This window comes from Aulostomus chinensis, chromosome 2 (genome assembly GCF_037954235.1).
Source record: "Aulostomus chinensis isolate RoL2024-O1b breed Wild chromosome 2, RoL_Achi_v1.0, whole genome shotgun sequence".
NCBI lineage: Eukaryota > Metazoa > Chordata > Actinopteri > Syngnathiformes > Aulostomidae > Aulostomus > Aulostomus chinensis.
The window spans coordinates 1,377,140-1,402,550 of record NC_141321.1 but is presented as its reverse complement, the minus strand read 5'-3'; the positions used below and the strand labels follow the sequence as shown (position 1 = coordinate 1,402,550).

The following is a 25,411-nucleotide window of genomic DNA, read 5'->3' as shown; positions in this document are numbered from 1 at the left end:
CTTTATCTGTTACCCTCTTTCCTTTTGTATATGTCTTCCTCCTTTATCTGTCCCTGTCTCTGGCCCCCTCTCCTGCTCTCTTTCCCCCCAAAGTCAAAGCAAAAGGCCATCCCCATTCCCATTGAGCCTGGATCTGCTCGACATTCCTGCCTGTTAAAATGTTTTCATCTGCGGTGTTGCCTGATGTGCTCATTGAGAATTGCTGGGTATAAATTCATTGATGGAGTGTGGTACTAGACCTGCTCTACTTGTAAAGTGTCATAAGATAACTTTCGTTGTGATTTGGTGCTATATAAATAAAATTGACTTGACTTGACTAAAATAAATGTTGATATTTTCATTTGGGGAGCTGGACGTTCGGGGACACTTAGGTGCTCCATGACCACACACGTGACAGATGAGGAGCAAGATCATCCAGAGCAGTAATATCACAAGATATTGTGTCTCTAAGGTTTTTGGGGCAAAGCACAATAACTTCTGTCTTATCAGTTTAACAGTAAAAAATTATTTGTCATCCCGGCCTTTGTCTGTAGTGCATGCTTGTAGTTTAGATAACTGTTGGCCTTCATCCGGCTTTATTGATAAATATAATTGAGTATCATCTGCATAACAATGGAAATTTATTGACTGTTTTCAAATAATATGACCTTAAGGAAGCATATATAAAGTGAAGAATATCAGCCCAAGCACTGAACCTTGGGGAACACCGTTTCACTTCTGTTTGCATAGAAGATATATCATGAACGTGTACAAACTGAAATTGACCTGATAAATATGATTTAAACCATGCCATTCCCTTAATGCAAATTGAGTGTTCAAGTCTCTGTAGCGGGATTTGATGGTCAGTTGTGTCAAAGGGCACTAAGGTGCACTAAGCACTAAGCACTAAGGTCTAACAGGACAAGTACAGACACAAAGACATTATCTAATGATATTTAAAGATCGTTAGTAATTTTTACCAGTACTGTCTCTGTGCTGTGATGGGCTCTAAAACCGGACTTAAAATCCTCAAATAAACTATGTAGGAAGTCACACAGCTGATTAGCAACTGCTTTCTCCAGGATTTTAGCGGTAAAGGGGATGTTAGATATCAGTCTAAAGTTGGCTAAAACCTCAGGGTCTAGAGTAGGCTTCTTAAGCAGAGGTTTAATTACAGCTACCTTCCAGGACTAGTACATATCCTATTACTAAAGACAGATTAATCATATTTGATAAAGAGGTGCTAACTGAGGGGAAGACTTCCTTAAGCAGCCTAGTAAGAATCAAATCTAAGAGACAGGTTGAAGGCTTTGATGAGGTAATCATTGAATTAAGTTCTGTACTGTCAATTTGATAAAAGTGGTCTAAATATATATCTGGTTTATTAGCAGTTTCTATGTTTACAGAGTTTATAGGTAAATTAGAATCCATTGAGGGCAGGAGCTGGTTTACCCCTGATAGTTAATATTTTGTCACTGACGAAACTCAAAGTTGTTACTCCTACAAGCTAAAGGAATACAGGGCTCTACAGACTTATGACTCTTTGGGCGAGTTTCCACTGGCTGACACAGACACTGCTCTCATACAGGGTCTAAAATGGGACATAAACACATAGCAGAGCACTGATTGGGTAACTCTTGGCCTTGGCGGAATACTGGTTGATCACTTGGTAAAGTCTTTTATATTTTCTTGGGTGTTCTGTTTCACTGCTTGCCTTGCCTGTCTGTCGTCCCTTACTTTTAGTTTAAGCAAAACCCACTGACTGAGCACGGGCATAACGCTGCCTCCATGTCGTCCATTGTTGTTGTTGTGTTGCACACAAATTATGACACGGAACTCTCAGCCGGTGAGTCCACCCATGCTGACGACGTACCCAGCGCTAGTGGAAATGCACCTGTACCGACCTGAGCCGAAGTGAGCCAGTGGAAACACACCCTTTGTCAGTTCAGCTAGGGTGCTGAAAAGAAACCTGGGACTTTTTATTTTCCTCTATTAGTGATGAATAATAGGTGGCTCTGGCATTATGGAGGGCAGTGCAGGCAGACCCACCACTTCTTGCCCGCTATATGGACACACATGGCGTTGGTGTCCCACATTTCCACATTTGAATTATTTCAGTTGCTCAAAGCTCGTATTCACCTTATAAGACCTATCACCACGTCTGACTCTGGATTACACCTCCAGAGTATATTGGGCGAGTCCAGAAACATGAACATTTGTCTCCTCAGAGGCTGCACATAAGAATAACAATAACAATTCATCCCAAACTTGGAAAATGTAAATAGTTTCAGGAAAGGATGATATAAATAAAAAAAAAAAAATATATATATATATATATATATATATATATATATATATATATATATATATATATATATATATGAAATAAGAAAATACAAAAAATAAATATTAACATTTATGGTATACAATTACCAAAATATTTACATGAACTATGAAAAAATAAGAACATTTTATTGCACACTGCTGAAAACATGCATGTGAATGTTCACTGGATGTAGTTTTACAGCCTGATGTCTGCAGGTAGGAATGACCTGTGGTAGTGCTCCTTCTTGCACTGAGGGTGCAGCAATCCGAAGCTGAAGGAGCTGCTCAGGGTCTCCACAGTGTGGTTTAGGGGGTGAGAGGTGTTGTTTATGATGTATGTCCAACATCCTTCTGTCCGCCACCTCCTGGATGGAGTCCAGTGGACAGTCCGGGACAGAGCTGGCTCTCCTCACCAGTTTGTCCAGTCTCTTCCTGTTCATGTCCGTGACTCCACCACCCCACCACACGATGGCATAGCACACAGCAGAGGCCACCATAGTATCATAGAAAGTCTGGAGTAGGGCCCTGCTAACCCTGAAGGACCTCAGTCTCCTCATCAGGTGGAGGCTACTCTGGCCCTTCTTGCTGAGGGCATTTGTATTATCAGTCCAATCCAGTCTGTTGTTCACGTGAACACCCAGGTACTTGAATGAGTCCACTACCTCAATGTCAGAGCTCTAGATGTTCACAGCTCTGTGATGGGGAGGTTTGCTTCAGTTAAGGGACCTTACACCCCAGACTAACCATTTTAAAGCCACTCGCAAATTTCCTGAAATGGCAAGAACAGAGCGTACCTATCCCTTTTTGCCAGGGAAAGTTTCCAAAACTTTGCCCAGAAGCCAAGATCCACATGGCCCAGCAGAATCCATCACAACGACAATATCTCCAGAAATAAAATTTCTCCTTTTTTGATTTCATTTCTGGTGTTCTTGGAGCAGGAGGAGGTACTCCTGTACCCATCTTTTCCAAAACAAATTTACAATGTATTCCACCTGTTTCCATCTCCTTGTCACATATACATCATCCTTGTTAAACAGTCCAGGTGAAAAGACTGGTTTACCTTTCAAGGAGAATGCAGGTCAGTGTGAGAGGCTGAAAGTCATTCAGGTCATCTGAGAACTTGGTGAGAGGGTGACCATTCAAAATAGACTCAGCCTCACACAAAACCGTATGGACTCCATCATCATCATCCAGAGTTTGTAGATGTAACACAGACGTGAGAACCCTCCTCACCATTCGAATGACGCATTTCCAGACACCACCATGATGTGATGCCAAAGATGGGTTAAAGCTCCACTGGATGCCATCTTTCAATAGAACTCTGTGTTCTGTTGTGCTTTAATGATGTTAGTGCCTCCCTCAGCTCTTTCTCTGCCCCCACAAAGTTTGTTCCTTAATTTGAACACTAACTGGACACTTTCGACTGATGTACCTTTGTTATGCAATAATACATGCATTAGTACGTACCCAAAGACGGAGCTACTTTCAAATGAACAGCCCCGCTTGCAAGACAGGTAAAGATGCCTTGTTGGTGCAAATGCCTCAACATGAGTGTGGAGATGTATTGAGCCTTTGACAAAATGGATGGATTCTTGATTTCTTCTAGCAAAGCTGCCTCACTCAATTGTCCTCCTACTCTCAGAAATCCATCCTACAGAAGTGGATCCAGTTTGTAGACAGAGTTGTCTCTTGACACATATGTTCCAATTGATAGGGAACGGCAGCCATTTCTTCCCTGAACCTCTGTTGTCGACTGTAGCAAATGATGGCCAATTCAGCATCCAAAAGATCTTTAGCTGACATCGCCTGACTTCCATTGGCTCTTTTACCCTTTTCCATCTCCAGTGACATATTAATGGAAGGTCCATCTGCATCCTTTCTGTGGAGCTCATGAGCATGCAATTCCTTTCTTCTTTGTTTCGACAGCCAACACAACAAATCACACGTGCTCACCTGGAAGAGACACGTCAGTCGGGTTCGACGGCAGCGGTCGGTTTCGCTTTTAGCTTCGGCCTAGAGGAGTGATGAGCTAGAGTGGCAGATGACAGGGCGCCAGTGGGTATCCAGCCAGCGGGGGGTGCTTGGCGACAATCCGACACAATGAACACGGCCGGTCCTAATCCAAACACGATCGGATGAAGGACTCACTACCTCGACTTCACGGAACTGGCCACGGGACGCAGCGCCAATGCGTCCGGTAAGTTACACACACACCCACAAGCTGATTGGTCCGACATGTTTAAATCAGCGCCCATTCATGAGAACAGTGCCTGGATTGGCCACCGGCTGCCAGCAAATCAGGGGGCTTGTCACATCCGCCAGCTGGGTTGACGTTACAACTTGTCCTAATTTTTTATTCATTTGTGCTCTGATGTACTGTCCGTCCAGAAAAGTGACTGATCCAATGACAGCTCCGATTCTGCTCTCAATGCCTGATCTACACGCACAGCCAGAACAGCAGCTGTAAGCTCCAAATGGGGAATGGTTAGTGACTTTAGAGCGGTGACTCTTGCCTTACCAAGCAGGGAAAAAACATGGACCCTGTTCTTGCTGTTTAAGTGACAATACCAAATCCATGCTGCCTAGCATCCTAACAGTTATGGAGCTGTGCCTTGACAGGCTGTCCACTTTGAATAATGTCAACCCTTTCAGATCTTCCAGCCACCTTGTCCATTGATGATCAATACCTGCAGGTATTTTGTCATCCCCACAATGCTTCTGACAGACCTCTTGCACTATGACTTTGGCTGGCAGCATTATTAGTGCAAGGAAACCCAGAGGATCATAAACTGAGCTGATTATAGACAACATTCCTCACCTGCTCTATGGTTGCTCTTTCTCCATCATTGTGAATTCAAATGAGTCTGACCCCACACCATTGTAGCCCAAGGGCTCTTTCAACTGGCAGCTTGTCTCTATCCAGATCCAGTGCTTCCCAATCCTAACTCTGTGATCCTTTTCAATGGTTTGCAGGACTGCCTGGCTATTACTGATCCACCTTATGGGAGTGAAGCCTCCCTTTTGACAGATCTCAGTGAGAGCTTGAACCATGGCGACTGCCTCCTCTTCCGAGGGCAAGTTCTTCAAACAGTCATCGACATAAAAATTTCTTCTTACTGTTTTGACAAACTTTAATGAGAAATGAGCTTGATTGTCCTCTCCTGTTTCCCTTAGCGCATAACTAGCACAACTTGGGGAAGAAACAACCAAAAGCAAACTAGTGAGGTTTAGGCCTTGCAGAAGCTTGCCGTTGAGTGAGATTCCCTTAAACTCAGCTGAACAGTCAAACACAACACACAATGTACCCTTTTTGGTATGACCTACACCATGATGGGGAATATGCCAAAGCTCCCCATTCTTACCATCCAGTTGACGTTGGGGCACTTGCTCTGTGTAGGCACTCTGAATAACATCAGTGAAGAAGCTGGTGCACTCTTTGTGAAACAGTTCATTTTCTCTGAACTTCCCCTTTAATCCCAACAGCCTTTGCTTAACCATGGAGAGATTATTATCAGGTGGTCTTTTCCGAAGAGCATTCTCAGACAGTAAAATCCAGTCCAGTTATGAACACAAAAAATGGCTCCAACACTATGTGAGCTAGACGAAAGTGGCATCTCGGTGGAAGCCATACCTCCCAGGAGCAACAGTCCTTCCCCACAGAACCACCAATGATCCCACAGCTAACACTGAAGTAGAACACCTTTGCTGATCATGCAGCAGAAACATCAGAACAGTAGAGACACAGGACAGAAACATTCAAACCTCTGCATCGCTTGTACATTCACCACCATAAAATCCCGCTCACCGGAAATGGATGGAGAGGACAGGAGGAGAGAGGGGAGGGGAGGAAAAAAATAGGAGAGGAGCGGGGAGGAGGGGAGAATGGAGCGAGAGTGAGAGAGGAGGGAGGAGAAATCCCTAAGTGCCTAAGTGACACTGAATGTTGATATTATGGCATCACATCCAAGTAAATGTCGGAGGAACATGACACAAGCATGTTAACAGAGAAAAGTCTGATGTCACATTGATTTAGTGCAGAAGCAACTGTAACAATATTGTAATTTAATGCCTGCTATAACAGTTTCAGTTCCTAAATGTGTGTTTTTTTGGGGACGGGGCTTCACTATACAGTCTTGTTTTCACCCCTTTTGAAGGCAGGACTCACCAATGTCATTGGTTTTACGGGGTACCAGTCGACGCTCCAGGCGGACCATCTTGATGGCATCCAAGCGAATTTCAAAAATGTTGTTGATGAGAGCCAGCAGGGGGGCCAGTGGAAACGCTGCCACAAATATGGTGGTGAAACTGAACTGAACCACTAGAGGATGGGGGCAAGAATGGATAACAAAACATCAATCATGTAGCCAATTGTTTTTTAACTTTTATACTTGGGAGGAAAAAAGTTTTGTCTTTCTGTGGCAAATATGATTTTTTTCTTGTAAGACTAACCCATTTCCAGGAACTCGTTGAACAGGCTGAAAGCATTAGTGTTTGCCAGGTGGTAGTTACGCAGCCAGTCCTGAAGTTTGCAAATATCGCAGGGTTCCACATTTCCGTGTTCATCATGGCAAGCCTTCCTGTAACAGTGGCCACACTTCCTCTGCAGCTTCTTCACTCTGTTTCTGCTGAGGCAGGTCTTCAGCCAGCTGAAACATCGAGCAAAGGTCTACCATCTTACTTTCACATCAATATACTGGTTGAGAGGCAAAAAAAATGGCAGTAGAAAGTCAACTGAAACATTACTTGAAGAATTACATTTGTTTGTTTAGTATGATGATATCATTTGTATTTAGTTTTCAACTGTCTTCCAACTGTCTCACAACTCAAATTCAGTATGGTTTTGTGGTAGAGTGGGCGATCCCCACTGCCCCTGCTGACTGTGTTTAAGTGTCCTTGAGCAAGATAGTGAACCCCGAATTACTCCAGAAGAGGGTTAGGGGATTTTAGAATTTGACAGCAGCAGAACAGACCTGCAGTATCTCCTTCACACGGTGCAAGTGCAACAGCCTCCTCACCAACAGCACCAAAAACAAGGTGAGGACAATAATGCAGTGAAACTGATAGTAACCAGACAAACACAGACTATTTTCCTTCCAGCCCCAAAACTGAAGTGGGGTTTAGTGCCAAAAAAAGCACGCGTCAAAATGCAAAATGACATAGGGCTCTAAAGTTCCTCGTCCTTGTCCTCGTCCTGTGTCCAGGTCGTAGCAAGGAAGCCCAGACTGTCCTCTTCCCAACCACTTTCACCAGCTCTTCCGGGGGAATCCTGAGGTGTTTCCAGGCCAGCCAAGAGAGATAATCCCTCCAGCGTGTTCTGGGTTAGCCCTGAGGCCTCCTCAGACATGCCTGGAAGACCTCCCGAGAGAGGTGTCCAGGAGGCATCCTTGCCAGATGCCCGAACCACCTCAACTGACTCCTCTCTTGTAAATTTTCCCACTGTGGGAAGATTAAAGGTTTATCTTATCTTATCTTATCTCTCTCGACATGGAGGAGCAGCAGCTCGACTCTGAGTCCCTCCCAAATGACAAGCTTCTCACCCTGTCTCTAAGGGCACCCTGCGAAGGAAACTCATTTCGGCCCCTTCTATTCGCAATCTCTTTCTTTCGGTCTTTCCCCAAAACTTGTGACCATAGGTGAGGGTTGGAATGTGGATTGACCAGTATTTTGAGATGATTTTGACTTCACCTTTACTGGTTTAGCACCCGCATCACTGCGGATGCCGCCTCAATCCGCCTGTTAATCTCCCACTCCACCTACCCTCACTCATGAACAAGATCCTGAGATACTTAAACTCCTCCACCTGAGGCAGGACCTCCACCCCTGACCAGGAATGGGCAGGCCACCCTTTTCCAGCTGAGGACCATGGCCTCAGACTTGGAGGTGCTGATTCTCATCCCTGCCACTTCACATTTGGCTGCAAACTGCCCCAGCAAGAGCTGGAGGTCATGGCTTGATGGAGCTAAGGAGGACAACATCGTCCGCAAAAAGCAGAGGCGACATCCTCCCACCACCAAACTCGAGCCCCTCCACCACTCGGCTGTGCCTAGAAATTCTGTTCATAACAGTTATGAACAGAACCGATCACAAAGGGCAGCCTTGGCGGAGTCCAACCCTCACTGGGAACAAGTCCGACTTACTGCCGGCAATGCGTACCAGACTCTCACTCCTCTAGTAGAAAGACTGAATGGCCCTTTATAAGGGGCCATCCACCCCATACGCCTGGAGTACCCAGTACCCACCCTGCCTCCGAAGGACAATGGAGTTCCCAGTCGGGGCGCCATCCAGCACCCTTCCCACAGACTCCAAAAAGGGAGAATACTCTGAACTGCTGTTAGGCGCATAAGTGCAGACAACAGTCAGGACCCATTCCCTGACCCAAAGGCGCAGGGAAGCAACCCTTTCCACCAGGGTAAATCTTAATGTACAGGCAGAGAGTCTGGGGGCAATCAAAAATCCCACCCTGGCTCTCCACCTCTCACCTGGAGCAACTTCAGGAGAGGGAAAAAATCTAGAAAATCACTGTCTGATTTTTAAAGAATTTATTTGCAAATTATGGTGGAAAATAAGTATTTGGTCAAAACTGGCTAGGCCACCAAGCATGATGTTTCCACCCCCGTGCTTCACACATGTATGGTGTTTTTGTATGCAACTCAGTATTCTTTCTTCTCTAAACACGACAAACAAAAAGTTCTATTTTGGTTTCATCTGACCATATGAAATTTTCCCAATCCTCTTCTGGATCATCCAAATGCTCTCTAGCAAACTTTAGACAGGCCTGGACATGTACTGGCTTAAGCAGGGGGACACGCCTGGCACTGCGGGATTTGAGTCCCTGGCAGCGTAGTGTGTTATACTGATGGTAGCTTTTATTACTTTGGTCAAAAAACGTATAAAAGACTTTACCAAGTGATCGACCAGTATTCCGCCGAGGCCAAGCTGGTACGAAGTAGACAATGTAAGCAGGTAAGTTACCCCATCAGCGCCCCGCTTGTGTCTACGTCACACTTTAGTCCAAGCTTGGCTCACTTGGAACCCCAGCGGGGCAGGGACCAAAATGTTAACAGTTCGTACCGTGTTGGGGCCAGTGGAGACGGGGCCAAACTGACCTGACCCAAGCTGAAATGAGCCAGTGGAAACGCCCTAAGACAGTATATGGATGGACTAATTTTTGTATAGCCCTTTCTACCTGAGCCGCACTCATTCATCTTTACAATGTAGCCTCATTTTCTTTTTCACTGCTCACACAAAATTCACCCATGCACGCACGCATACACACACACACACACACACACACACACACAAACACAAACTGATGTGATTTACTCATCAGGAACTATTACAGCTTCATTATTTTGCTCATGGAACTTTCGACATGGTCACCAGGGGAGGTGTAGGTCAAACTTTGACATACATGCCACCCCAATAGAGATGAAGAGTTATAAATCAGAGAAAATAAATCCTGTGGTTGTCCTGGGTTGTTTATAGATACATTCGAATTTAGATGATTTCAGAGCTGATCAGCCCAGTAGAAAACAGATCACATTCAGTTTTCCATAGAGTTATTTACGTTGTGATTCAAATTCATTTGTAAATCACAAAAAAACAGTTACTTCCCCAAGACATGGGAATTTCATCATCTTTAAATGAAGGAGTTTGATTTATTGTTAAGGGTCAAAGGTGAGTAGAGGCATCTTAATATACAAAGCTAGAGCATGCATGTGCAGAAAAAGCACAGCTGGACCTTAATATGCTACATTACCAAACCAAGCAAAAAAGGAGCATACTCACGGCACAGTGAACTCAAAGATGTTGTTGAGAGTCTGCTTGAGTAGCATGATAACAGCCATCTGGATGAAGAGGTCTGTCAAACAACCACTGGGGTGGCACTTCAGAAGAGGAAAGCAGAAAAGCATGTATTACACACACATACATACACACACACACACACACACACACACATATATATATATATATATATATATATATATATATATATATATATATATATATATATATATATATATATATATATATATAAATAAATATATTTTATATATATATACATATATATAAATATATTTTATATATATATTTATAAATATATATATATATATATAAATATAAAATATATAAATACAAAATTTATATCTCTATATATATAAATATATATAAATACATATATAAAATATATATATATAAATATATATATAAATATATATAAATATATATATATAAATATATATATATATATATATATATATATATATACATATAATATAGCCCCCCTGCGACCCTTAATGTGTAGGAATAAGCGGAAGATGACGATGGATGGATGTATACATACACATATATGTATATATACATACATATACACACACACACACACACACACACACACCTTCAGCAACAGAAGAGTGTTAATCAGTGGAATCACCTGTTAAGGTGTTTGGTTGGAAGGAAAACCTGCATACACATGGCTCTCCATGGCACATGGTTGCCTACTCCTGGTCTAATAGGATACTGAATCTAGATTTTTGTGACATTCCTGGCATACTCTCACCTCCTCCAGTCTCCACCCTGCAATGCGCACATACGCTCCTGGATGGCCATTTATCCTGTGACAATACAACAATGTGATAACCTTTTAGACAGCACAGATGAAGATGCACATGCCTTTGTCATCAGGTTAAGAGAATCCTGTCTGGTGGATCATGTGCAGCAGTTGTCACTATAGAATCTGTTTGTACAGATTATCCTCCCAGCAATAGGGAACCTGGATGAACCATACTGAGCTAGAAGAAAAACAGTTCATATTTGACAGTCTTCACTAAAAACAGGGAGACACATTTCAACTAAAATACAGAGTGAAGAACATTACCTGCCCAGGAAGAAGGCCACATAGAAGAGTGAGGAGAAGAGAGTGAAAAACTGGAAGGTGAACATTTTGACTGTAAAACTCCTCTCTGTGGCAGCGAATGAATTGGTCTTCTCTGCTTACACAAAACACAAACACATTAATTTGTTAACAAAATGCATTTTACAAAGCATTCACATATTATCGGTATTTTATTCCTTTTTTATTAGAAATATTCCTAGTTCTTACCTATATCGCAGAGCTTCAGGGACAACCATCTGTTCACCTACAGGTGGATGTAAAGTGGTGTGATTATACATAGGACTAGCAAAACAGGCTCCATGAGCTTTGTTTGAAGTCCTCCACCATCATCCCTGTCCCAAAAATTTCCACCGACATCAGCTTTAATGAATGCCAGCCAGTGGCTCTCACTCCAGTCATCATGAAGTGTCTAAAGAAACTGGTCAGAAGTCACATAATTCAAGGACTTTCATCCACATTCAACCCCCTCCAGTTTGCCTATAGGAATAACCATTCAAAAGAGGATGCAATAGCCGTAGCTCTCCACTTTACTCTAATCCATCACAAACAAAAGAACAGCTATGCCAGGCTTCTCTACATTGACCTCAGCTTGGCATTTAACACAACCATTTCTAACAGACGGATATTAAGACTAAACAACCTCAGCCTCCCAAATCACACCTGCCTCTGGATCAAAGACTTTCTCAGGCACTGCCCACAGAGTCAGAGTTGAGCCTCACCTATCCCAGGCACTTAGTCTTTCCACCGACTCCCCGCAGGGATGTGTACTGAGTCCCCCCACTATACACTCTCTACACACGACTGCACCCCCACCCACTCAAGCAACTCCATCGTGAAGTTTGCACATGACACGACAGTGGTCAGGCTCATTACAGGAGGAAATGAGACAACATACAGGGATGAGGTGCTGAAACTGTCATCATGGTGCAGCGAAAAAAACCCTGGTTCTCTACACCAAAAAAACAAAAGACATAATAGTGGATTTCAGGAGGAACCTGAGTGACCCTCATCCCATCTCCATTAACAGTGACAGTGTGGAGAGGGTCTCAGACTTCCTATTTCCGGGCCTGCACCCGAATAATGACCTAACCTGGAAAACAAACACCACTACGCTGATCAAGAAGGCACAGCAGCAACTCCGCTTCCTGGGGGTCCTTCTACAGATGATCCATTGAAAGTGTACTGATGTACTGCATCCCAATGTGGTTTGCCAGCTGCACTGTTCAGGAAAGGTTAGCACTCCAGAGGGTTATTAACACAGCACAAAAGATTATCTGCTGCACTCTCCTTTACTTAGAGGAGCTGTACAGGAAAAAAGCTACCAGCATTCTGAAGGACTCATCCAACCCAGCACATCATCTGTTTGAACTCCTACTACTACCCTCTGGGAGGCAGTACAGGGCAGTTAAAGCAAAAACAGACTGAAAAACAGCATATATCCCAGGGCTGTTATAATAATTAACGTACACTGATGAAATTATGTCTATTTGCGCAATATACACATGGAGCCTCATGTTTTTATCTGTGCAATAATACACATGTAGCCGTATGTTTCTATCATACTCTTATCTGTGCATTATACATAATGTAGCCTGTGCCATAGACACTCATGTAAAACAGCTGCTAGATGTACATTCCTTGTTTGAGTTTTTACACACATACTTTTTTTAACTCATTTTATTTATTTATTTATTCAACAGCATCCCTTTGTTTACTTGTACATAGTAATTTTTTGTAGTAAGTAGATTGCTGTTTTCTTTGTATTTTTTCTTTCTTTCTTTTGCACTTAAGGGATTGCTCACAATTTTTGTTATACTTTGGTGAAATGACAATCAAGATTCTGATTTTGGATGTTTCCTACTTTAGTTTTGATGAAGGAGATGAATCTGTTGCACTGCTCCTGCATGTTGTCGGAGTGAGGGGGAGTCTGAGGTTTGAGGAGATGATCACCAGTTAAGAAAAGTTGCTTGGAGTTACCAGGGCTATTGTTGATGATGTGGTCGTATAACTGAGACTGCTTGACCATCACTGGGGGACTTGCTGTAGGCCAGGGGTCCCCATACTTTTTTCTGTGAGGGCTACATAACTTTACCCTTTTCTGATGGGGGGCCGGGGGCAGTTTGTAACAGAAAAAGTGTGACAATCATGGGGTTGCCTAAATGTAAAAGTGCATTGTTTTCCAGAAAACCACACAACCAAATAACCCTCTCTGGGTTCTTCACAGAACAAAAGTCAGGAAATCTATAATGACACTACCAAATAACTCTCTCTGGGTTCTTCAGAGAACAAAAGTCAGGAAATCTATAAAGACACTACCAAATAACCCTCTCTGGGTTCTTCAGAGAACAAAAGTCAGGAAATCTAGATTGACACTCCCAAATAACCCTCTCTGGGTTCTTCACAGAACAAAAGTCAGGAAATCTATAATGACACTACCAAATAACCCTCTGTGGGTTCTTCACAGAACAAAAGTCAGGAAATCTATAAAGACACTCCCAAATAACCCTCTCTGGGTTCTTCACAGAACAAAAGTCAGGAAATCGAAAATGACACTACCAAATAACCCTCTCTGGGTTCTTCACAGAACAAAAGTCAGGAAATCTATAATGACACTACCAAATAACCCTCTCTGGGTTCTTCACAGAACAAAAGTCAGGAAATCTAGAATGACACTCCCAAATAACCCTCTCTGGGTTCTTCACAGAACAAAAGTCAGGAAATCTATAACAACACTACCAAATAACCCTCTCTGGGTTCTTCACAGAACAAAAGTCAGGAAATCTAGAATGACACTCCCAAATAACCCTCTCTGGGTTCTTCACAAAACAAAAGTCAGGAAATCTAGAATGACACTACCAAATAACCCTCTCTGGGTTCTTCACAGAACAAAAGTCAGGAAATCTATAATGACACTACCAAATAACCCTCTCTGGGTTCTTCACAGAACAAAAGTCAGGAAATCTATAATGACACTACCAAATAACCCTCTCTGGGTTCTTCACAGAACAAAAGTCAGGAAATCTATAATGACACTACCAAGTAACCCTCTGTGGGTTCTTCACAGAACAAAAGTCAGGAAATCTATAATGACACTACCAAATAACCCTCTGTGGGTTCTTCACAGAACAAAAGTCAGGAAATCTAGAATGACACTCCCAAATAACCCTCTCTGGGTTCTTCACAGAACAAAAGTCAGGAAATCTAGAATGACACTCCCAAATAACCCTCTCTGGGTTCTTCACAAAACAAAAGTCAGGAAATCTAGAATGACACTACCAAATAACCCTCTCTGGGTTCTTCACAGAACAAAAGTCAGGAAATCTAGAATGACACTACCAAATAACCCTCTCTGGGTTCTTCACAGAACAAAAGTCAGGAAATCTATAATGACACTTCCAAATAACCCTCTGTGGGTTCTTCAGAGAACAAAAGTCAGGAAATCTATAATGACACTACCAAATAACCCTCTGTGGGTTCTTCAGAGAACAAAAGTCAGGAAATCTATAATGACACTACCAAATAACCCTCTGTGGGTTCTTCAGAGAACAAAAGTCAGGAAATCTATAATGACACTACCAAATAACCCTCTCTGGGTTCTTCAGAGAACAAAAGTCAGGAAATCTATAATGACACTACCAAATAACACTCTGTGGGTTCTTCAGAGAACAAAAGTCAGAAAATCTATAATGACACTACCAAATAACCCTCTGTGGGTTCTTCAGAGAACAAAAGTCAGGAAATCTAGAATGACACTACCAAATAACCCTCTCTGGGTTCTTCACAGAACAAAAGTCAGGAAATCTAGAATGACACTACCAAATAACCCTCTCTGGGTTCGGGTCTAGGATTTTTTTCTGGGGTTGCCAGATAGGGGCACAGACTGCAGAAGGGTGGAATAGAATGTCACGTTCTATGCGTGTATGAAATAGTTACTAACTGACTGTGTGTTCACACCAAACGGCAATGTGAATTTTCACGTCACTTTATTCACAAATATAAACATATTGATCCAGCGATCAAATTCTCACAAATAAAGTGACGTGAAAATTCGCGTTGCGTTTTGTGTGAACATTAGGGCTGCAACTAACGACTATTTTAATAGTCGACTAGTCACCGACTATTGAAACGATTAGTCGACTAATCATTGCAGCCCTAGTGAACACACCTTAATAGTTAATAATGAAAATAGTTCATAGCTAGTTATCAATTTTATTATCAAATACAAATACACATATGGAAAAAAAATCAAAATGTCTCTCTGGTATTGTTCAGGGGGCCGGGCCAAATGTGGAGGCGGGCCGTATCCGGCCCGTGTGCCGTAGTTTGGGGACCACTGCTGTAGGCCTTTTGATGTATCATACTGATTAGTTTGTGAACAGCAAGTCCTGAGTCCTTGAAACACCATTCAAGGATGTTCTCCACTCTCTTTAGTAGTCGCAGCTTCATTGAAACACTGGAACCCCTTCAGGATATCACCCTGGAAATAAGCCACTCGGAGTCTTCTGTCTCACGTGTGTTCCCTGATGCAACAGTGGGGGTCCATCTTCAAAAGAAGACCATCCTTTACAGCCTGACAACCCGATTCTCAAACTCAGAGGACACAAAGATCCCAATAATGAGGACAAGATCTTCACTTATCAGAGACCACAGAGAAGGCAGAAGCATGGGGGAAAGAACAGGCCACTACACAGTTGGAAGAGACTGGATTAGCTGAGGGTCCAGTAAAAAGGAGGACTCCACACTGATGCACTGTTAACTGTTATGGATACCCTGTATACTGAAGTTCTTGGAACAGCTCAACTCACAGAAGCCGAGTCTGGCATTGAAAGTGAGCTGGAGCATATCAGGTGGCTCTGGAATTGAGATCTAAAAGAGGAGTGGGGAGCCTTTTGAATGGTGGATGAGAAATGAAGTGAAACTGGAACAGCTCGCTTTACTGGCCAAAAAAATGTCTGTCCCCCCCTCTCCACTGTCCCAAGTGAGCAAGGTTGACCTCTATATAGAAGCAGGAAAAAAAATTGTGTGACTGGGGAGAATGCAGACTAGCTCTGTTTTCATCAGTAAAACTTGATACCTCTCAACTGGGATGACTGACTTTAAAAAGGTAGGGTACTTCCTTTAAAGTTCATTTTTTACAAGTAATTAAGTACGGTAGGTTTGATGTCTAGCTTCACATTTATTTACTGAGGCAACACCACAGTTGATGAGTGCACTTTCTGTGCTCCACTCAACAAGTACTTTTGTTTTAGAGACATTGTGTTAAGTATTGTAAACCTTCAGTAAGTAATAATATGTCAGTTTGTATTTTGTAGAGCAATAAAACATTTTCTTTAAAAGGTTAGTCCAAGGATTTTCACCACTTTTTGTTCAGTTCCAAAGTTATACATTTATTCTTATGTTAACTTTATTTGTATTTTTCTAGGTATCATATTTACTGTTGTAGGAAATTTGTAAAAAAAAAAAAGTTTTTGTTTCCGACTGTGTATGTCTCTTTGTCTTGGACTACTTGCAGATCAATTGGTTACATGCTTTTTTCCTGATTTAAGCTATTGCTAGTAATGGTTATTGGTTAAACCCATCGGTTGGCCTCTATTTATCAGCAGATAAAGCAGAGGGAATTTTTCTAATAGGAAGAGACTTCAACTGCATTTTTAGGCAAACGGTAGATTGGCTTCCAGCAGGAGTGGGCTCCATGTCCAAGAAATCACTTTCATGAGGGGCACCCTGGGAATTGAAGCAGTACGGTGCAGGATGTTTGAAGGACATGTGTGGGTGGGGTGCATGGACATGGTTCCCAAATGTAGAAGTAGTCTGATTGACCGCCATCACCTCAGTTTAATATGCACTCCGACTGCAATGCCAATGTGTCTGGCTCTTTGAGGTTGCGGTCTGTGAGGTATCAAAAAGACCTGGGTTTGAGACCAGGGTGAGGTGACTAACCCTACCTCCACTACACTTCTAAATAATCTTAGTGACTACATAATAATGTCTGAATATAAGGTTAATACAAACAAAAATGAAGGCATGATGATTTTTGGGGACTTCCCCTCCAAATTAAATGACTTGGTCTTCTTGAGAAGACTTGAGCAGGGATTCAGATATCTTGGCATTATCCTTACATGCAAAACCAAACAACTGTTCCCCTCCAATTGTAGTAAATTGTTTAAAGAAATCAAAAAGGACCCGCATATATGGGATGTGTTAATGCAGAATACAGTTCAAAGTACTGATGTCACCAAAAAATAAATAGGATCTAAACTGACCGAGTTTAAAACTTTACAAGTGGGCAGTCCAGCTGCAAGCAATGGCAGCATGTGCTGTGAGGAACTTGGAGAGTGGATGGATGTCTATCGAACAGAACTCCCTGCCTAGGATACAGTGTCTACACAGCAGTCAGAGAAAAAAATTCAAATTGATAAGTATACATTGCAAACACACTGAAAGTTCAGACTTAAGTCCAAAAGCAGCTTAAAGGACATATAGCCCTGTCAGAGGCCATGCCCAAGGTAGGGATTGTAGGGCTGTAAAACCATCTGTGTATGACAAGGTGGATAGAAGATGGATGGAGAATGGTTTGTGAATAATAAATCAACTTCTTGAGGGCATGTAGGACAAGCTGAAATCTATTGTAAGATGTTTCCTGCAGTATGGGGAAGGCTAAGGTTGCTTACCCGGGTCATGACCTGAATGGTTAGGTAGTGCAGGACTGCTCCCAGCATCACAGCCACCGTGTTGGCATGGTCCGTGATAAACTCCCAGCTACCCTGAGACATTAAGGGGGCTGCCACCACTCGGAATACGACCAGGGCGTGAGCCAGACCAATGATCAGCATCAACTGAAACACAAACACACCAGGATGATGCAAAGACCTTTCCTATTTCATCTTTATTCTTGCCACAGTGGGGAAATTCACAGCATACTGTGTCTATTAAATAGAAATTTCATGGACATAGGTGTATTTTTCATGTACATAGGTAGACTATTATTTTTAATTTATTATTTTACTTATGTTTCTTTTGCGTAGCCTTGAATCTTACATTTTCACTTCAACTTCTGTATATGTTCATTCTTAACTGCTTTTCATTGCTTTTTCTTCTTTTAGGAGCTTTGTAACTAAATTTCCCTCCAGGGATCAATAAAGTAATTCTGATTCCATCTCAAATCATCTCCAGTGATTCAGCTGTCATTACTATACATGCAATACATGTCAGTTTAGGACCCTCTAGTCCGTTTAGGATCCTCTATAGCAGCGTTGACAAGCACAGACTTTTTTTTATTTATTTATTTTTTTTTAAATGGGACCTATCTACTTAAGTATAATTAAAAAAACAGAAGAAAAGAAATATGGTTAGCACATCATGGCACAGAATAATATGCAGCTACAGTGAGAGAGAAGGGTCAGTCTGTAGACTGCAAGGCAGGAACATAATGTGTAACAATGCTGGACAAGAGGGTAGAACAATTCCTATCCTCCAAGAGTGAGCAGAATTTTTTTCAATTTCTTCAAAATGGGGGATCATGCACAGACAGCTGTGTGTCAGTATATGCAAGTAAAAATAAGTATATGTCAGTCATGACAATGTTAGCTTGTTTGATTAGCTTTGTTTACAGTAAGCAATGTTTGTTCATCTATTTACTGAACTAAAGATTTTAGATCATATTTGATCCGAGGGGGGAACCTCAGACAACACCTATCACCCACCTACAATGCAGACCTAAGATCCCTCCCCAGGAGGTGCAGCTGGCGTTCACGCCTTCACTTAGGTGACCAGAATGACCCCCACCCCCCAAGAGGGAGGGAGGGGTAAAGACCCAAAACTGAGACCAACAACTCACATGACCACCTAATGAGCCTATTGTTCTGGCCTACGACTGCGTAGCTTTTACGACCACCCACATGGTTGGTTATGTACCTGATACTTCCCACCAGAAATTTAGAACTGAGGAAGTTTCTTGGATGAGAGGCGAAACGGCTTCACTTACAAGAGGGGAGTCCAGTTGCCTAAATTGATTATTCTTGAAAAGAACGATGACCTGAGGCTGGGGGCACTTTGACCTTATGTGTACATCTCTAAAATGTTCTTGGTTCATCTACTTGTGTAGATATCTGAAGATAAAAATGATGTACATTTAATGCAAGCTCCAGAGGTTTTATTAAAAAAAAAAAAAAAACCACTAAGAGTTGTGAACTGTGACGGAACCTGGTAATATGACAAAAAAGACTTTCCAGAACTTCACCTTAACAATTTTGTATAAAATGGTATGTGTAGGGTTCATATGGTCATGAATAACCAAGGACAGTGATGAAATTTTGAAAAAAACAAAACAAAAAAACCCTCCAATTCCAGGTCTGGAGAAGGTTTGGAAACTGACTTAAGCCGGAAAGTTTTGGAAGAGTCAGATATGTCTTTGGAATACCTTTGTATTTGGGGGTCCCAGATGGATGTGTGACACGGGGCGTGACCCATAATCCAACATGGCAGCCTACTGCTGGACACCCTTCATCCACCTTTTTTTCCCCCTCATATCACAAACCAGCTGCCCCAAACCATCTTCATCTGTGTCCACCTAACCGCCTTCATCACCAACAAAATTGTGCTGCACTGTGGTTAGAGAGATGCTCATATCCATTGACAAAAAACTCATCGTACAGGATGGCTGAGTAGCACTTTTTCCTCCAGGCTTGAATATAGCCAACAACAAATTTACACACTCCCACACTTCAACAGACCACTACAACCACGTCCTCCCAAACTTTCCTCAACCACCACTCAACTTGCCGCAATCACGGCAGATAACCAGATCATGAAAGAAACCATCCTGGACCTACAGAAACACAGCATGAGGGACAATCTCATCTTTGCTGGCATTCCTGAACCACATACAGACAAACCTGAGAAAGCAAATCAAGGATTTTATGGTTAAACAGCTAAAACAGAATATAAAATAGAATTCCTTTATTGTCATTGTGTGGTAAGATACAATGAAATTGGGGTGCAACTCCAATAGAAACATAGATAAATAAGTTAAAAAAAATACTGTACACATAAAAAGAATTATAAAAGGTAGAGAAAATACTATACAACAAGAAATGTAGACTATTAATTCAAATTGTACAGTGCAAATGGCAAAGTAAGGCACACATGTTTTATGTACAGTAGCAGTAGTATGGAATGAGTGTTTTATTTTGAGTTCAGTGCAGTGATGGCTTGTGGGAAGAAACTGTCTCTGAGTCTGTTGGCTCTGGTCCTGATGGACCGATAGTGCCTGCCAGAGGGCAGCAGGTCGCTATCAGTCCAGAGGTGATGGGTGGAGTGGGTGCTGTCGCCTATGATTGCCTCGGCTCTTCTGAGGCAGTGGGAAGGGTAGATGTCCTCCAAGGGGGCAGCAGATGAGCCTCTTCCATTCTGCCTCCGTGCAGTGGGAGAACCACACTGTGATGCAGTATGAGAGAATGCTCTCGATCGTCAAGCGATAGAAGGTCCACAAGCAGCTTCTGGCAGATGTTGTTCCTCCTGTGCACTCTCAGGAAATGCAGTGGGAGAACCATACTGTGATGAGGTATGAGAGAATGCTCTTGATGGTCGGTGGTAGAATGTCACAAGCAGCTTCTGGCAGATGTTGTTCCTCCTGTGCACTCTCAGGAAATGCAGCTGCTGCTGTACCTTCTTGATGACAGCAGAGGCGTTTCCAGACCGGGAGAGAACAGCAGAGATTACGGTGCCCAGGAAGGTGAAGGTGGACCATCTCCACGTAGTCTCCATTGAAGTGGATGGGGGCCGGATCTGTCCTGTGCTTCCTGAAGTCCAGGATGACCTTCTTTGTCTTTGAGTCGTGCTCAGCTAGCAACCTGGCTTTGAACACACCAGACAGTTGTAGGATCTCACCCCTGTGGGCAGACTCATCCCCCCATGATCAGCCCTACCACCGTCGTGTCATCTGCAAAATTCACAATGGCGTTGCTGAAGTGGGCGGGTCTGCAGTCGGAGGTGTCGTGTGTGTAGACTAGGGATGTGCCTCTCCATTACTGTGGCGATTAGATACGCATGCAACCCAACTAAACTATCCAGAGTCGTCCAGCTGGATCCTTAGATCGCTTACCGTTTGCTTCTGATTCAGCAGCTTTCTTGGTCCAGTATGATACTGCTGCATAGGCCCTGTGCACCCTCCCAGGAACACCGTTGGACCTGAGGGCCTTCCTGGGGTTTACCCTGCTGAGTGTTTGTTTCACCTCCTGTACTTGTACTGTAAGGAGTTGGTGGCTGGAATCTAGCTGGGTGAGGGGAGGTGTGGCTGCAGACTGTTGGGATGGGACCTTGAAGCATGCAAAGAATGTGTTCAGCTCCTCAGTTAGTGTGACGCTCAGGTTCCTGGGTGTGTTTGTCTGGCCCCTGAAGCTGTTGATCTGCTGGACCCCCTGCCAAACCTGCCTGGGGTTGCTGTTGGAGAGGTGGTTCTCAATCTGCTGCCTGTGGTTTGATCTGGTTTTCCTGATTCCCTTTTTCAGGTCAGCTCTGGCAGCGTTATAGTACATGTCTTTGTTCCCAGACTTGAAGGTGGTGTTTGGGTTCTTAGGAGTGACTTGACCTGGCTGTTTATTCATGGTTTTTGGTCCCAAAAACCCAGATGTGTTTGTCCCAAGTTACAGTCCTTGTGCAGAACTGTATGTAGGCTAGTATAGCCTCTGTGTGTTCAACCAGATCCTGGAGTTCAAAGACACTCCATTCAGTCTGTGAAAAGCAGTCCTGTAATTGAAGGAGAGCTTCCTCTGGCCATGTGGCAGAGAGAGGTGGTCAGAATGGCCCAAATGTGGAAGTTGTATGGCTCTGTATGCATGTTTAATGTTCGTATAAACATTGTCTAATGTGTTTTCCCCTCTGGTTGCATACTTAACATGCTGATAAAATTTAGGCAGGACAGGCTTAATGTTTTCCAGTTAAAATCAACGTCTATGATGTGTACACCATCGAGGCGAGATCGCTGTTGTGTGTTTAAAAGTGTTGGAAAATAGACAGAGAGAGATCTGCTAATGTTAGCATTGGGTGGAATATAAACAGCTGAAATCACAGCCATTCTACCTGCCCAGAGAGCTAACACAAATGTACTCTATGTCTGGCGAACAGTATGTGTGTGTAATTATGTCATGTGTGGACCAGCCGCTGTGCACATACATGCTCAGCCCACACCCTCTGCTCTTACCCAAGTCTTTGTTTTGGTCCCATCAATGAAGGGAGCAGCAGATGATGATGGAAGGTAAAAGAGCAGTCATACCAATAGACAAACTTTGCATAATGGTCACCTATTCAAAGATAAAGACATAATCCCCTAGCTCTTGTAAACCTCATCCATCTTCATAAAACTCCCCATAATCTCTCAACCTTTCTACATTCTCTCTGTCTGTGACTCTTATTCTCACTCTCTGAACACACACAGGCAGCCCCAGTAACTCCTCTCTGTCTCTCTCTCTCACACAAAGCTTTAGCACACCGAATTGAAAAAGCCCCCCCATACATAATTCACTCAGACCAGACCGGCTTCATTAAAGACAGACAAGCTTCCAATAACACATGTTCCATATAATTCATAATAGGGTTGTGCGATTAATCAAATTTTAATCGTCATTGCGATATCAAAATGTGCAATTAACACATTGCAAAAGTCATGTGTCCACGATGAGAATTTCATTTTCACATGCTGCGAAAATAAACCAATCACAGGGGACGTTGTTAAATTTGCTGCGCGTTCAGCCCATGACATTAATTGGTGGTGTCGTGTCAGCTACATATGGCGCGTGTGTGGTGATAACCGACACTAGCAAGCTAGTGGAGCCAAGGGCAGGCGCGTTAGGTGAATGATGACTGAAGACGAAGATGCAGAGAAAACTAGCGAGTGCGAGGAAAATGAGGTGGACCTAGTGGCGAAAAAAATATCTCCTCACTCATTTGGAGCTATTTTGGGTTCAAACGAGACAAAGTCGTACAAGCCCAGGTACTGTGTAAAACATGGGGGGCGGTCGTGACAACTACGAGGGGAAACACGACCAATCTTCATCAACACCTGAAACACCACCACAAAGACCTGCACAAACAATTCAAAGAAAGCCAAGGCACAAAACAGCCAACAACACTGAGTCCGCATAACGTCAAAGATTGCAGCAACTGTCCATTTCTGTGAGTTTAGCAAACGCAACAACATCCAAACGCCACAAGAAAATTACCAACTCCATAACTAGAAGTTTGACGAAGGACATGATGGCCATTTGCACTGTGGGCAAAGAAGGGCACAGACTTCAATGGTTTGGCCACCAAATCCATCTAGTGATCGGTAAGTGTAAATAAATCATTATCATAAATAATTGATTATATCGTCATCGCAATATTGAACAGTGTAATTGCACATCGCATGTTTTCCTGACATTGTCCAGCCCCAATTCATAACTCATCACTTAAACAGGAAGACACCACCATAGCCACCTCAGACGCAGAAAAAGCATTTGACAGAGTAAACTGGAAATTTCTATTCACTAAATTTCAACAGATTGGCTTTGGAAATCACTTATCAACTGGATCAAGATTTTTTACACTGCACCTTCAGCCACTGTTACTACTAACAGACTAACATCTCAAAGCTTCACATTACACAGGGGGACTAGGCAAGGATGCCCACTCTCTCCCTCTTTATTTACCATCTTCCCTGAACCGTTAGCTGCAGCCATATGCCAGAACCCACATATTAAAAGGAATCCAAACACCGCAAAAACAATACAAGATCAGTTTACACAACATGGTACCAGATGGAATGCAGCAGCCCACATATCCCCTATCCCTCTATGGACAGGTCACATCACATATTTAGGTATCCACATTTCCTGCAGGCCTTCAGAACTGTCTGGACTCAATTTCACCCCATTACTGAAAACAATAGAAAATGATCACCACTGGATGAATTTTACCACTTTCCATTCTAGACAGAATAGCAACTGTTAAAATGACTCTGCAAAAAAAATCAAAATTACAAGGAGGTTTACTCCTCCTGGAAACATCACCTTATCATGGTGGAGGAGTTTGAGTGCCCTAAGGACCCTAGGAGCTATGCTATCGGGGCATTTTGCCCCTGGTAAGGTCTCCAAAGGCAGATTTGTTCTAGGGAAAGGGCCAGAAAAAGAGGTATTCAGAAGACCCTTCATGGAGAAAAAGCATTTGTGTACCCAGCCCAGAGGGTTACCAGGGCCCCACCCTGGAGCCAGGCCCGCAGTAGGGGCCCGTGCATGAGCACCTGGTGGCCAGGCTTTTGCCCATAGGGCCTAGCCCAAAATGGGTACACGGGATTGTCCCCCCGTGGGCCAACCACCCGCAAGAGGAACTGGAACATTCAGGTGCACTGTTGATGTCTGTCTGCTATGGAAGCTGACTTTTGGGACATGGAATGTCACCTCTCTGGTGGGGAAGGAGCCGGGGTTGATGGAAGAGGGTAAGCATTACTGGCTAGATGTAGTCGTTCTCACCTCAACATATAGCTGTGAGTCCTTGAGAGGGGCTGGACTCTCTTATTTGCTGGAGTTGCTCCTGGTGAGAGGCGGAGGACCAGAGTGGGCTTTCTAATAGCCCCCAGACACTCTGCCTGTATGTAGGGGTCACCCCGTTGAACGAAAGGGTTGCTTCCCTGCGCCTTCGAGTCTGGGAACGGGTCCTAACTCCATTGTCCTTCTAGGGGACTTCAACGCTCATATGGGCAATGACAGTGTAACCTGAAGGGGTGTGATTGAGAGGGACGGCAGGCCGAAACTGAAACCAAGTAATGTTTAGTTACTGGACTTCTGTGCAAATCACAGTTTGTCTGTAACTAACACCATGTTCAAACATAAGGATTTCCATTGGTGCACATGGCAACAGGACATCCTAGGTCGTAGGTCTGTGATCGATTTTATAGTCGTATCATTTTATCTGCAACCACATGTTCTGGACACTCGAATAAAGAGAGGAGCTGAGCTGGCAACTGATCACCATCTGGTGGTGAGTTGGATCAGGAGGCAGGGGAAGAAGCCGTGCAGACCTGGCAGGCCCAAAAGAGTAGTGAGGGTCTGTTGGGAACAACTGAGGGATGAACCTGTCAAGATGATCTTCAGTTCCAACCTTTGGCAGAGTTCCGACCACCTCCTAAGGGCAATGAGTGGGAGGAACCTGTAGCAGTGATTTCTACAGCAATCATAT

The 25,411-nt window shown here is 43.2% G+C and overlaps 1 protein-coding gene across 5 annotated transcripts in view; it reads right to left on the bottom strand.

Moving 5' to 3' along the window:
• Nucleotides 1–25,411, bottom strand: part of LOC147268732 (anoctamin-9-like) — a 43,692-nt gene that overhangs the window by 5,304 nt on the left and 12,977 nt on the right. For all 5 annotated transcript variants that reach the window (XM_086222333.1, XM_086222340.1, XM_086222351.1 and 2 more), the window contains 7 exons: nucleotides 17,872–18,036; nucleotides 11,408–11,444; nucleotides 11,183–11,294; nucleotides 10,865–10,919; nucleotides 10,093–10,190; nucleotides 6,754–6,950; nucleotides 6,470–6,622 (listed from right to left, as the gene is read on the bottom strand). In XM_086222333.1, coding sequence (XP_086078459.1) covers nucleotides 6,470–6,622; nucleotides 6,754–6,950; nucleotides 10,093–10,190; nucleotides 10,865–10,919; nucleotides 11,183–11,294; nucleotides 11,408–11,444; nucleotides 17,872–18,036 — 817 coding nt within the window. The remainder of the gene's footprint in view (nucleotides 1–6,469; nucleotides 6,623–6,753; nucleotides 6,951–10,092; nucleotides 10,191–10,864; nucleotides 10,920–11,182; nucleotides 11,295–11,407; nucleotides 11,445–17,871; nucleotides 18,037–25,411) is intronic.